Source organism: Amphiura filiformis, chromosome 4 (genome assembly GCF_039555335.1).
Source record: "Amphiura filiformis chromosome 4, Afil_fr2py, whole genome shotgun sequence".
NCBI lineage: Eukaryota > Metazoa > Echinodermata > Ophiuroidea > Amphilepidida > Amphiuridae > Amphiura > Amphiura filiformis.
The window spans coordinates 56,694,587-56,710,048 of NC_092631.1; the positions used below are offsets into that span (position 1 = coordinate 56,694,587).

At 37.7% G+C, this 15,462-nt stretch overlaps 1 protein-coding gene across 4 annotated transcripts in view; it reads right to left on the reverse strand.

The window, feature by feature from the left end:
- Nucleotides 1-1,407: 1,407 nt before the first annotated feature.
- Nucleotides 1,408-15,462, reverse strand: part of LOC140151103 (uncharacterized) — a 52,646-nt gene continuing 38,591 nt past the window's right edge. For all 4 annotated transcript variants that reach the window (XM_072173323.1, XM_072173322.1, XM_072173321.1 and 1 more), the window contains exons 7-8: nucleotides 6,050-6,176; nucleotides 1,408-1,928 (exon numbers count right to left, since the gene is read on the reverse strand). In XM_072173323.1, the coding sequence (XP_072029424.1) occupies nucleotides 1,869-1,928; nucleotides 6,050-6,176 (187 nt within the window). In that variant the 3' untranslated portion in view covers nucleotides 1,408-1,868. The remainder of the gene's footprint in view (nucleotides 1,929-6,049; nucleotides 6,177-15,462) is intronic.

Genomic DNA, 15,462 nt, shown 5'->3' on the forward strand with positions numbered 1-15,462 from the left:
CAAAAATTGACATGGAATTTACAGATATCTGAATGTCCCTTTAAGATGGTACATGGTATTCAACCAGTGCAGTATTAGGGATGTATTGATGGTGTATTAGGCCACATAATGGTAATAGCTTTAAGTCTTATTAAATCCATTCACTTAAAAACCAGTGTAAAAGAGTGTGACATTGGACAAATAAATTACAAATGGGGGGGGGGGGGGGGGGGGAGAAAAGAATTAGTAGCATAACTAGCATACAACAAATATATTGTTGGTAAAGCTGGAAATATTATAATATTGAATAATTCTCAAACAGCTAATTTCCAATTCATGTGTGGGTAGCTCTCTGTCAGCTAATATTTTTGTTAATTTATATCAAAACTAAACAAATACGATTAAAATGATGATGATCAAACTTACTAGTTAATGAAATCATATATTTATTAACCCTAGGAAGCAAATTTTATTTGTGCCAAAAACTCATATTTTCTGGTAGAATTATGTCTGAAGCTTGTTTCATCTTGGATACAAAACAACCGATTGTATTCCTGCATAGGAAGTGTTATCAGTATTTATGGCTTTCATCAACAAGACCACAGAATGTAGACTTAGTTCTTCAAACCACATTAAATGAGCGTAAGGTTCAAGCGTGAATCAAAAATTGGGGTCTTGGATACTCCATGGAAAATGAGAATTTTCAAAATGTGGTTTTATAAGACATTCCAATTGCATTGTTTGTTGTAAAACAACCACAGTAAAAATCCACACATGGTGAAACTCCTTTAGTAGATATCTGGATTGCTAGTTATGGGCGAATGGCTTGCCATATGTCCCCAAGTTGTCAACTTTACTAGTTATGGGCTAATGGCTTGCCATATGTCCCACGATTTACAACTTTGCTAGTTATGGGTGAATGGCTTGACATATGTCCCATGATTTACAACTTTGATCGTTATGGGCTAATGGCTTGCTATATGTCCCAAGATTTTCAACTTTGCTTATGGGCAAATGGCTTGCCATATGTCCCCAAGTTTTTCAACTTTGCTTATGGGCAAATGGCTTGCCATATGTCCCCAAGTTTTTCAACTTTACTAGTTATGGGCTAATGGTTTTCCATATGTCCCAAGATTTACAACTTTAAAAATAATTTGAATCAAAATGTAATAGTAATTTATTGACTTTGAAGTAAATAAAAGGCAAACAATAAAGACAAAGGTGACACTTGAACCAAGATAAGTTTTATTTGTCTCATAGCAATAATTTTGTATGTGCGTTGTCAGTGTTGAATTCACATTTAAGGCATGTTCACAATCACATCATTTTTTTTTTTTTTTTTTTTTTTTTGTAGAATGATATTTTTAGAAGGTCCTCAAAACAGCATGTTGTGTGAAAATTATCGGATCCGAGGTTTTACAGAGCAGCCATATATTTCCTACATTTTTGAACTCTTCCTTTATTTTCCTATAATTGTTACAAAACGCCCTATAATTCCTATATTTTTTAAACATTTAGGAAATTAACATGTTTTCCTATACTTGCACTAGTGTATATTTTACTGGTGTCTATTTTTTGCCCAGTATATTATTTATAGACATGCCATTCCAAAATGATGCACACATCGTGCAAATATTGGAAGTATCTTTGGGACTGGTCTCTGATACCTGCTGTATTTGACCTTTGTTGTCCTATATTTGTCATTCAAAATGTTCCAATATTATTCCTTAAATTTTCTGAGACAAGTAACTAGTCTCAGAATTTGTTCAAGAGCTGGCTTGAAGCCCTATTTTTATCACCCTTTTTTGCCCATTGTTGGGAGGTTTTGCAGGATAGAGAGAAGTCTACATTACAGTCGTTATCCATGGACCGGGAGGGTTTGTAATTCTTCACATGCTGCCGTAATTCGAATCTCCTTTACAACCGTTTTTGACAAACAAGAAACCGTCCTGCAGTAAAATAAAATAAAAAACAAATGGGTATTTGTGTTGAATTAGTAAAATGGCTTTGTTTCACATTGAATTCGTTATGAGTTTTAGGTAAGTCAAATTATGAAATTGCAACAATTAGATATCGTAAGTCCCAGAAGTAGTGGAACAGTGCCAAATTTGCATAAATCCAAAATGGCAGCTTATGCTGGGGTGAAATATTTGTTAAAGTTCCAGAGGTCACGAAAGGTCACACAGGGATAAAAAAAAATTGAAAATGCTTCGATCTTATTGAGACAGATATCAAATTACTCGTCTGATGACAAGGGTTAAGAAAATGTATACTTTGTGCTATCTATCTATTGTTATTGAGTTATCTTACAAAACCTCATTTTTAGGCAAAATGACATGTTTTGGGTTATAGAGGGATCAAAATGTCAACTTCGATTTGGGCAAAAATGGTGGCAAACCTATCTTGATAAAAGAATCAAGAAACGCTGTAGAAATTACCTTCTAAACTGTTTACTTGTTACGTACAATGGAAGTCAGAGATCATCAGTGGCCTATGGGCACTCAATGACCTTTGACCTAGTTTGCACTCTATCTCAGTAAGCAAACACGGTAGACAGGCGAAACTATTCTTTTTCTGGTTCTACTCAGCTTCACAAACAATTTGCTACCATTTTTGCCCAAATTGGAGTAAGTTTTGATCCATGTATAACCAAAAACGAGTAATTTAGCCTAAAAATTAGGTTTTTTGTAGGATAACTCAATAACGATAGGTCGACTAGAAAGCACACACTATACATTGTCATCAGACGAGTAATTTGATATACCTCTGAACAAGATCGAAGCATTTTCAAGTTTTTACCCCTGTGTGACCTTTCGTGACCTCTAACGTAAAACGTACCCTACAATTGGAGTCCACTGCCCCTCTAGTTGCCTTGATTTCAAGGCGTAAGTGCTTCTAAGATAATGGTTTCTACACAGATACTACTCTCTGAGATCTTTTGTCATTATCCATGGACTACTAGTGTTTTCATGGTTTTTATAATATTAAAAATAATATAGCCACAAGTCATCTATGGTCAACCACTATGACTATGACCATATGTCCAGATATATGGTCGAATCCAACGAAAAGTGTACACGGCATGTTCAGGGCCATAACTTAAAAGTATTAATCAATTGGCATTCGTTTTTGTATTGTGTTTATTCGCCTTGATCATACGCTTCGCGCCATATATAATAAGACCCCTTCTGTGAAAAACTTAGACACAGAGTTTACCCATTTTTTCAAAATATTTCTTAAAGTATTTTTAAAAACATCTAAATCAGTTATGAAAAGAAGTCATTGGATTGAATCTAAATTGATTTCCTGAAAGGTGTGTATTCAAAGATTGCCTGTTCAATTTTTCACATATTTGTACATAATTATGAATTTTTTGTGATAATTTATTTTTTTACCTTACCTACGAATACAATTTTTCATAGCACTAGATATATCTTTAAAAAATGGAAATCACTAATAAATGCGCAATTGATACAAGCTTTGATATGTCCAATACTGAAATGCATTGCATTCGGACATTATTGTGTTTAGCTGCCAGAAATTCTAAATGGCACAAAGGTAGGTTTGGTAAAAAATATGCATTACCTCCGAATACATGTTAAAAGCTGTGCCATTTCCACAAAGTGAGAGAATAGTAAACAATAGTTAAGCAATAGGTGCAGGGTAATACACTCTTTATTTCTACCAAGTTTCAATAACCTGCGTTTAAATATTTCTGAGATATCAGCAATAAAAGCAAGTATTCGTAGGTAAATTTCGGTAACCGAATGTTACCTACGAATACACTTTGACATCATGACAGTATTGTGAAACACTGCCATTCATGCCAATGCCCATATTGGTACATAACGAAGGCCTGTATGTTTGCTATCAAATCATATGTCAATGAAAGTTGCGAATTCACATACATGCCCACCATGCAAAACTGAATACGGCTTAATTGGTGAAAAATATGTACTGAAATAGACGACGGTCTGCTCATTTGAAAGAAAAATCAGATTCAAAGAAGATTAGAAGGGGATAAATACTTGGATTTGTCAACTGTCATGTGTGCTTCATTTTAAATGTTTACCGACCTTCTGGTTTCTTAGTAATTTGTGTCCAAATTGATTTTTTCGAAGGTAACTTTTGATGTTTTCGCTAAGGTTACCTACGAATACCATGGAAAAAACGACTGTTCACATTGTCTCATGATCTAGACAACACATTGATGGACCCTGGTATAAAGCTAATTGTAGTTGCCCTCAAACGAAAGGCCACAAGACGTAACTGACTCCAAGATGGACTTCACAAGTCTGCAATAACGGTTTTAAGCGATTTGCGTGCAATTAAGCAAATTAAAGTCACTTTAGTGCCTTTGTTTCTTACTTCAATCCTCTTTCAACCGTTGTGAACCGACATTATTAATACATGATAGGGTCTAAAGTATCAATAAACGCACATAAAGAAAATAATACATTCAAAGTGCTTTATAAAATGAAGTTTTGATTGCGATATCCACCAAAAGTCTAATTCTTACCTACAAATACTGAAATGTTACTTACGAATACAGCATAATACATGACATGTGTAATGAAGTGTCCCTACCAATGGAAATTAATTGTCAAAACTTTAAGCGGTACCCCAGGACACTATTATTACCCATATACGGATTCATTCAACAATTATTTATTATGTAAAATTGCTGATTAACTACTTGTATATCAAATTGAAGTGGTCTTGCTAAAAGCAACAAAAAATTTTTGATCTAAGGTAATAGCATTTATTCATTTGGACGTACCATCTGAAAGGGATTTAAAAACTACCACTTTATTAATTCATTACCATAATAGCAAAATTTAAACCTATAAACTCAATATAGATATTGTTAAATCGCTCATGTTACCTACGAATACCCAGGTTTCTTCACCTTTTCATTGTATAAAGCGTTAGGTGTATGCGTATAATTCCTAATATTCTTGAAAACATATATCATACTCGTTCTTATACAATGTGTAAATTGATTCATACTCATTTGATAAATAAAATACAGAAACTGACCTAAACTTCATTTTCAAAAATAAACTAGCATAAATTGACTAAGATCATATTGATCGCGTTATAAAAATAAAAACAAATATTTTTTGGTTGAGTTAGCATTTTCCTGACACCCTGTGGTCTACATTACACGAAAAAAAGCGTTAATGGGAATATTCCATTTGTTTTAGGTTGATTAGTATTGCGATAGTGAAAGCATCCTAGTGGTATTCGTAGGTAACATTGGGTTTTGATATCACATTTACTATCACACGTCCTGGATTTATTTTTCAAGATTAGTAATGGCACTTTTGGTTCCTATAAGGCCAATATGTCATCAATCAATGGGCAAAAGGAAAAAATTGTGGAGACATTTTTATTTCGGACTTTTACTTTTGGCCCGTGGACACTTTTGGTTGGATTCGACCATATGTCAACTGTCACTCTTTCCTAACAGCAAGAACACCCTGAAGGCCTGTCACTATATAAAACAGCTAGAGGGGAGGGAGAACATATCACACCTATTAATCTTCAGCACTTAAAAAGAGATTAGGGCAATTAGCAAAGATAACTAAAGATTATTGGCACACAACAAGTATTAGAGTATAACCAGGAAAGTTGATAACCAGCATGATCAGGGACTGAGGCACCTGGCTGGGTATACATGTACCAATGGATAGAATACTAAGAAATTTGGTATGTAAAAAGGCTATTCTATAGGCCTATTTTAAACATATTTAAGAACTGTGGCTTGGTGATGGAGTGACCAGGGCCATATAAACGAAAAAACGAAAAAGATATCATATCACAGACCTCAGGTCCGAAAGGGCTTGAGCAAGTCTACCCCTCTAGCAGTGATCTAGAGGGTCTATACTAGGACCTCAAGGTAACACAATTGGTAGACATGGGTGTTGAACTCAACCAATTTTCAAAACCTCTTGCTCCTAGACCATGTAGACTATAAGGCAAAATACATCTAAATGGAAGCCTAAATCATAGTAAAAAGTTAGACATAATAAAATTGTATTGCATAACTCTCCGCGATTAGGCCTACCTTAATGTAGTTAGGCAACTCCATCCAGAAGTTAACATTAGGAACTACTTCTTTGCCTTCAGCTTTTTTAACTACCTTCATAAAGACCATGCCTCCTACAATGTAGACAAATACCAATACTACAAATCTATAAGAAACAGATGATAAAAAAATGCATTGCACTCGAGTTCACAGAAACTGTCATTTAGGTTTCTCCAGAGTGACGAATCTGATTTATATAAACTGCCGCTTTGTGACGACATCGCAAGTATTTTAACTTTTCAATATATATATTTTTGCATTGCTCGCTCGGCGCCTCCCACAAGGCATGTAGATATATTATAGGGCTGGTTTATAATAGTAACATTTGTCGCAAAAATGTGTTAACGATACGACCGTGTGTTAACGATACGATGATACGTAAACGGCACGACGATATGCAAACGATACGACGATATGTACTGTATGATGATGTATGTAAACGAAACGACGATTTGTAAACAATACGACGATATGTAAACGATACGGCGATATGTAAAAGCTTGTAAACGGAACGATGATATATGTTAACGATACGACGATATGTAAACGATACAACGATATGCAAACGATACTATGTTAACGGTAAGAAAGAGAGTAGTTCAAACGAAAAAGTGTACACTTGCCGCTCTTTAGTATTAAATTTGTCTTGATGTTAGAAAAAAAACCTTATTGTCAGGACAACGCTGTTTTCAGCGTTCTGGCGTCGAGGCGTTTTTAAAGCAAAATGACTAGTAGAGTGCTGCACGAACAAGACAGCGAAATTAGGAGATCATTAATTGTATCTTAATGAATAAAATGATTAGAAATTACTTACAATATACATAAAATAGATCCAAAACTGAGTCCGCCTCCACCTCCACCTCCGCTGGCTTTACATCCATCAGGACAGGCACATATACTAGTCAATTCAAAATCCTAGAATATGGAAATTAAGTATATAAATGGTAATATTTGTAAGGAAGAAGAGCAAACTAAGGCCCAATTGTAAAGAAATTGCGATCACTGAAATTCACTTTGATCCTCCTCCATTGCTCCTTTGAAAATCAATTTCTGGTGCCGCCACATGTAACATGGGCTGGGGTAACCCTTGTCCCATATTTTTTAAGCATAGGTCTACCTTAGAAATATTAACAAGCAAATATGCCTCTAAATAGGTGTTTTTATAACGACAGAGACGAATGGCAGATACCCTCCACAAAATTCTTACAATAGATGGTCTCACAATAATACATGTTTGTACAGACGTCCCGGGACAGACGTCTGTATTTATAGTTGCTCAAATCTCAAATAATGTTGTGGAAGGTGTCTGCCTTTCGTCTCCCTCGTCAAAAAACAATTTAGAAGTGTGAAATAATTACATGAAGGATCGATCATAAAATTATTCTTGTAGATCATGTAAATGGAATTAGGCCTAAATGAAAATACAATTAAATCGGACGAAATAGTATAGGCTAGTACTCACATATTGTTGAGGGTTGGATTGATCTTCTCCGTAAATCTTAAAGGTAGGACTACCAGGTTGTACACTTTGATCGCATACCAAGGTTAATACGGACTTCCTGCAAGAAGAGTGAATGGTTGTGCAAAAAATGGTCACAGAAAAGAAGGTAGGCCTACACGCCATGACAACAAAAAGATGGGTTATGATCATGCTGATGAAATTTTGCAATCTGACGGACCGTGCATGACGCGTAGGCCTATAGATTATGTCATCGTGCTCATCCGCATATACGGGAGAGTTCGCGAAACGAAGTTTACTTCACCGTGTGGAAGAACATCTATTTAAAACCACTTGAACTTCCCTACAATGAATGAAGAATTTAATGAAGTTGACGTAAAATTCGAAGAGAGAAATCGGAACGGCATTTCGCAAACTCTCCTTTGACTACGGCATACGCGTAATTCACCGAGGGCGAGTGATCGAGTGGTGATCATATATACCAAAACCGGCTATAACCAACGTCACACTATAATCCAATACAAAGTCGATGTTTATATGTTTTGCTAAAATTATAGCTGAATACCTCCATGGTCAAAGTAAATTTGGAACGGTATTTCGCAAACTCATTGACCAATGCCATGAATGCGCGTGATTCACCGAGCTAGAGTAGTGATCATGATCATGCCAAAACCGGCTTACCACTAACGTCCCGAATAACGTCACACTCTGTAGTCAAAATAGTGGACGGTTTATCATAAGGCGACGTTTATCACGTTTGTACTTGAAAATAACAAAAAATTGAGAGTTTGCAATTTATTCGTGAAACATGATTTTGAACTGCAACGGCGATTTCTATAAACTATGCCCCCTAGACATGCTAGATGGTGAAATATGTTCTAAATTGGTCAAATTTGATCACAAAGTATGATGTTTCAAAATGAAAAGAAGCATTAGAAAATGTAAGAAACATGTTTATCACGTTATGAATCGATTCAACAGTTCAAGGTCACTTCATAGAATAAGTTGAAAGTCGCACACGTCATAAAATCCTTTAAATTTAACTTTGTAAAGATGAAATGAGATGAATAGATTGCGAATTTTCCCCGGTTTCGAACGAATTCATTTTGGAATGATTCTATCCCAAAAATGAGTTTGCGATATAACGCTTCATCTGAACGGGCAACCGCGGTGCGTGCGACATGGCAAGCAACGGATAGCCCTATATATTCTATTATTAAACAATTAGGCTAAATGTTACTAATATAATTTCATATCCATAGATTTTGTTTTGTATGGTCCCTTCCAAAAATGGAATGTTTTCCTGATTTGATGATCAAAACCTGTTGTGGAGCAAAATAGTCTCAAAAGCGGGCAGTGTTATCATCTAATACACCAATCCGGGTGAAGTCGCACGTAATCCGTACGACGTTGGTCATAAACGCCTCCAAGTTCGCAATCGCTCTACTAGCTAGCGTCTAACATGACTATCGTACGGTCAATCAAACTCCACACGGCCCGTGATAGGTTGCCATTGGTATTATATTTAATTTCTAGATGTACAGTTTGAGGGAGTCAAAAATAAAAATCCGAGGTGGAATCAAAATTTATAATCTCAGGTATTACACCACGAAAGGAGAGAGTGATGTTCTGGAATTATCTGATAATAATATCTGATGCTTACCTTTCTAGTAAATCACCTCCTATACTTGTATAGGTAACTGAAGTTCCATCTGAAGACCAGACAGCTGAGTTGGCATTGCCTAGTTTGTATGATGATTGGAGGTCTGTAGCTCGTTGGCAAGCCTGCAGAGATTATTATGTAAAAAAATATCAGAAACATTCCTTAGACGATATTAGGGTGCACACCAGTAAATAGCCCCCACTGACTTTGTGTACAAACAGGGTCTGGTAAAACGTCATTGTCTTGACTCCAGAGCGACTCAGTTCTTCAAAACTTACCCTTTCTGCAAGTCGAAGGTCAGATGAAGACATCTATTGTAGAAATTATATATGGAGTCCAGCATTTTTTCCCAGAAAAAATGCCGACTAGATCACCCTATACCAGTGGCGTAGCCAGGATTTCGGAACCGGAGGGGCACAACTTGTAAATGTACCGACGGAAATATTTTTTACCGACGGATGTTTAGAATTGTAGACCCAATTTTTTTTACGATGGTTGTGAAGAGCAAACTACGAACCTAAAACCAATGAAAAATTTAACATTTTTTTACCAATTTTGCCCTTCTTTTCTTTTAAGCACGGTAAAAATAGTCAATTTGTTCACCCAATTTGTTTTTCACCAGAGCCTTCCGTCTACCGACGGCCTTACATGAACCGACGGCAATCATGAGCGGGGGCACCGGCCCCTGCCCCCCACTGGCTACGCCACTGCCCTATACCCCATACAGCGTACGCCACCTCACGAATAGCTTTGTGTTTTTGAAATTTTTAAAGTTTAGCCAAATCGTCATAAAAAGTCAGATCCTGCTCATTTTTCACAGACAATCTATTTCCCAGGCCTAAATATGTTTATTGTGTTTTCTTATGGGAATTTGTTTACCGTATGTTTCAAATTCAACAAAAAGTTATGCTGAAGTTACAATTTGTTTTATGTTAAGTCTTCTTAAAATGAACAACTGGTTTGAAGAATATTCGTAAGAATATGACAAATCTATTTATAAAGTATCCGCTACCTACCACGACGTCTTTACAGTAGTCATCAGAGAACTTGTAGCAGGGATTGAATGCGTATTCCCAGATGTTTAACGGTGGCGGAGTATCTGGCAGACGGTATGAAAACCTATTGAAATAAATTTATTTTATTTATTTACTTGATCATTCGACAATTGCACTAAAATATTAACACAAAAATTAATGAGAATTGAGCTGGACTTTGGTTACACCACTACCGTACAGGCCAATAAAGGTGCATCCCCACTCCTCACAAAGGAGTACCAGTTTTAGGAATGGTTGGTAAAAAAGTGAAGAATATATCACTATTTTCACAAGCCGGTCGGATGTGGGTCTTCTCATGTTGTTTGTCCTCAATATTCGACGAAACATTGTCAGCTCTTTGGAACAGTGATCGCAGCACTGAACGTTTGGCTGATTCTGGATTGTGCGAGTCAAAGTTAAGATACTGGTCAGTGTGAGTTTTCTTCCTGTAGATTGTAGTATCGAGTGAAAGGTCAGGCTTTCTCTTAGCGAGAATGTCAAGTAACGCAAGTTGGTCATTAGCCTCCTCCTCATAAGTGAATTTGATAAATTCCTTACGAAGATTGTTCTGGTGGGTCAAAAGGACGCTTTAATAGTGTACGCGTTCGATTACACAGAATGTGTCATCAACATAGCGGTTCCAAATCCCAGGTGGATTAGGAGCAGTCAAAAGAGCTCCCCGTTCAAAAGGCTCCATAAACAGGTCAGCCACAGGTGGGGAAATGGGAGGTCCCATCATCATACTGACATCCCCCTCTTGACACTTTATGTCAATCACATTGACATGTCCTATTGACAGTTCCCCTAGTGTATATAAGGATGTAAGGCGCATCATCATGTTTATTTAGTCGGTCTGAAGATGGCACTCGCTAGAGTTCCGAAAGCTCAGCCCACTGAAAAACAGCTCCTTTAACATTGACTAAAATGTACACTTTCATCTATATTAGGTCGAGTTAGGTCTTATCACTTCTTAGCATATCTATATTCTTGACAAAAACGCAAAAGTCTGATTGTCGTTGATCTTTTCGATTTTCTGATTTAGCGAATCATTGATAGTGTCTATGTCGGTGTGTGGCCAGATGATGCCAAATCTACAGCCTCATCACCTATTTTTCTCACCAAACTGAGATTTTGGTACAAGAAGAAAGCTCATATTATTCTCAATACCCTAATAAAAGTTAATGCCCGAGATTGTTTTGTATGTAGATGGTGAGAACGAAAACGCGATAAAAATAGGGAACCCGCAGAAGTTTATAGGCTACCATATAGCAGAGCTGTTACCACGTATGGCACGTATTTACCCGGGGGGGGGGGTCACTCCCATTGTGGCATGTACACCATCCGCGATAATCAACTTTTGAAAAGCACCCTAAACAGGGATTTGATTCCTTGCATCAAATTTCATACCCTAAATTTCGTTTCCGCAATTGTATTAGCAGTTGCAATTTTGCTACCCTTTTTTCCAATTTTTCGAGTTTTTGACACCCTAAACACGATACGCGCGTATCATGCCTACCCACGAAAAAATACCCTTTTTACGCGTTTTTATTATCGCGGATGGTGTACAGGCCACAATGGGAGTGACCCCCGGGGTATTTACTTCTCATATCGAAACCGCTGAAACAACACAACTTTGGAAACAGATAGTTTTAATTTAATGTTCGTGATGTTAGGTCTCAATATAATATAAAAAAACGGAATGTGAAAAAATCTGACCATTCATCTTTGAGCGTGTTAACAAGGTGAAAATAACACGCCTCGTAGATGTCGTCAGATTGGACTCTCATGAAATCATCTTCATATTGATATCTATTTTGTTTTGTTTGTTTAAACGGTCACTCCGTGCGGAGACACACTTTTAGGTCCGGATGATGAGACAAGTTTGTTTTAACAGGAAATTAATATTACTACTTTGTATTAGGACTATCACTTACTTGGGTCCTCCAGATTTCTTTCCCAAAGCTGATATATCAATAACTCGTCCGTCCGAACACTTACAAGAACAGTCATTTACTCTAGTACACGATGAACAAGCTTGTCCATGGGTCAAGTTACATAATGTCAATATGACGATTGCAACAATTATACATGACAAATACCGTGATGTCCGTAGTTTTGAACCCGAAAACACCATCTTTAAATACAGGAAGTATGAAGTACACCACATTACAGCTCAAACAGGTATCATCAATTTGCAGTATTTTGTGTTTTACCTGAGCAGTATAGAAGCTTATAGTGAGTTATAAATAATTCATTCCTGTTTAGTGTGAGGTCCGAACACATAAATAGTATACTAGTAGTAACACCGTCAAAATTTGGTAACACAAACATGTCTTAATGACGATCCTACCAGGTAATCATGGTAATAGTGGTATCAAAACCAGGCTAGGTATGAATCCTCTGACACTGGTTTTCTGACACGCGTTATCAGAATGGCACAAAGTAGTTACATAGCTTTACGTCAAATATAGATTAATGCCGATGTATACGAGATCAAAGGTCATAAATCATTGTTGCAGTTTGGTTCGGATGCTTTGAACCTTTATCATGATTAGAAAAACAAAGTTTCCACGGGGAGAGTCGTCTATGGCAGGTATAAAATGCACAATAGAAAAGAAAAACTTTGTTTTGCGTCGAAAAAGCTGGGGGTTTTTTTTGGAGGGGGGGGGGGGGGGCCGATGGTTTCTTGGCAAAAGAGTTCTAGTTTAAGAAACCAATTTCGCTTCGCTTTTCAAATCAAAAAACCTCAAATTGAAATACCTGAGTAATTACACTACATTGTCGTTACATTAAGTTTACGCTGCTAAAATACATGAAGGTCAAGATAAAATGCCAACTCCGTTAGAGGCACCTCGATTTCATACCCTGTGGGGCTCTTCTAAAAAAAGCGCAGTGATTTATAGTGCGCTACGCACAGGCATAATTATAACGCCGAGACGTTGATCCACAAACTCAGCACACTTTACAGGTTGTCGCTGACCTCTATGGCCCCACATCATTCCATAAACCATTTAACAACAATTCAGGGACTTTGCTGCTACAAGAGCGCACACCCTAGACATTCCCCAAATAACCTTCGCAACCAGGATCAGCTCCCCGAGTTTCGTACGGGTTACAACGAGACAATTAGCAGTAAGTTCTTTGTCCAGGTGAATTTCAAGCTAACTCAATTTTTCCACGAGAGCGTACTAGGCACCGCCAGGGTTCGAACCCGCAATCTTTCGCACCATAGTCGAACGCCTTATCGATTGAGTTAACTCTTTAGGGTGGTGCAATAATTATGTGTACCCCGGGGTGAATTCTCAAAATGGTCTGCCAAAATCGCTTGCCCCCCTTTGGCCGTGCCAAAAACCTTTGCCCCCCTTTCGACGTGCCAAAAACCTTTGCCCCCCTTTGACGTGCCAAAAATCTTTGCCCCCCCTTACACATGCAAGATTTTGGGGAACCCGAATTTAAAACCTTAAATTGTCTTAACATATAATGCGAGCGCAGCGAGCAGGAAATTTTGCATATTTGAACGTGTTCGTAACGTTTTCCTACGCCTTTTTTAGGGCGTAATATAGAAACGGTGCCCAAAATATCTGTGCCAAAAATTGCTTGCCCCCCCCCCTTTCGACCTGCCAAAAACCGCTTGACCCCCCCTTTCGACCTGCCACAAATCTTTGCCCCCTCCCCTTTTGGGCTGCCAAACAATCTTGCCCCCCCTTTTAATTCACCCCCCCGGGGTACACATAATTATTGCACCACCCCTTAAGTCTTTACTTATAAGAAACGTATTCTATGGGACACATTGCACAGTTTTTCCAGTTCAGTGGTTTAGAGAAAGTAGTCAAATGGTTATTCACACTCAGCTATACTTTAATAGCACAGTGTTGCGCACTAAATGCAGCCTTTCCGCCCATGGTCAGAACTACCCAAACGTGAGCTGCTATGTTTAATTTTAAAAGAGGATGTTCTATACGCCCAACCCTGTCTTATAGATGCAATGGAGATAGATTGAAATATATCAAAGAACGGGCTTTCCTGTTCATTTTAGAAATTTCAAACATTCTACTAAATGCATATAATATACTTTGTGGCATTATCTCAAAGCTGAAACCATTTTATACGGTGGGAATGAGGCATACCAACTTAGTACTATATTTTCATTGAAAGCTATTGAAAGACGACGGTTCAGAATTGTCAAAAGATTTGCTTCTTGGATAATTAGAAAGAGTGGGAACCCTTAATCACTAAAGTACCAGAAACTTAAAATCTAGATGAGAAGAAATGTTATGAGGAAAAGCTGAGTGTCAAGATAAATTTGCCATCAAACAGTATTTGTGTGTGAGCTAGGCTGTAAGATTCAGTATGCATGTAGAAATGCAATGAAAAAAGTTTGAAATGCATGGAAGTCCCATGCCGGGCTTGCGCCCTTTATGTTTTGGGCAAAAGCATGAAGGTCGCTGACTTCCATTGTAGACTTCCAATAAAATATAGTATAGAGAGAGGAGTCCCACAGGACATGAAAGCAAAGTTTTTTGACGAACTTGGGTTCTCGGCCGAGAAACCCGGTTTTATGATCGAGAACTGGATTTATCAAATTCGATAAACACCTAGTTTTTCGATCGATAAACCATGTTTCGGCCGATAAACTAGGTTTATCAAAAACCCCGCTTCTCGAATCAACAAACCTGGTTTTTCATATCAAAAAACCTGGTTTATCGCCGAAAAACCAGGAGCAAGTTAAAGTTACGACATTAAGGTCAAGTTGAAATGCCAATTCCGTTGGAGACACCTTGCTTTCATGCCCGGCGGGGCTCTTCTACATTGGAGCTCCATTATTAGTTGCAAGTCTTTACTCATTGAGCACGTTGGCCTAGCGGAACGGGCACTGACTCATAATCGGAAGGTTGCGGGTTCGAGCCCCGGCGACGCCATCGTGTTGTGCCCTTGAGTAAGGCACTTTATCTCGATTACTCCTCTCCACCCAGGTGTTTAAATGGGTACCGGCATTCTTAAATGCTGGGAAGGTAACAGACTCGCTGTAGAGGAGGTGTAGCGATCCCCTATAGCAACATTACATGGAGGAGTCTGGTCCAATCGCCAATGAAAGAGAGATGGGCACTCCGATCACTGTTTATACAGGATCGTCTCCTTTACCTTTTACCTTTACTCATTAGACACTTATGCTGTGGGACATATAACACAGTTTTCCTGTTCAGTGGTTTACAGAAAATAAACTCCTCAACAAAAG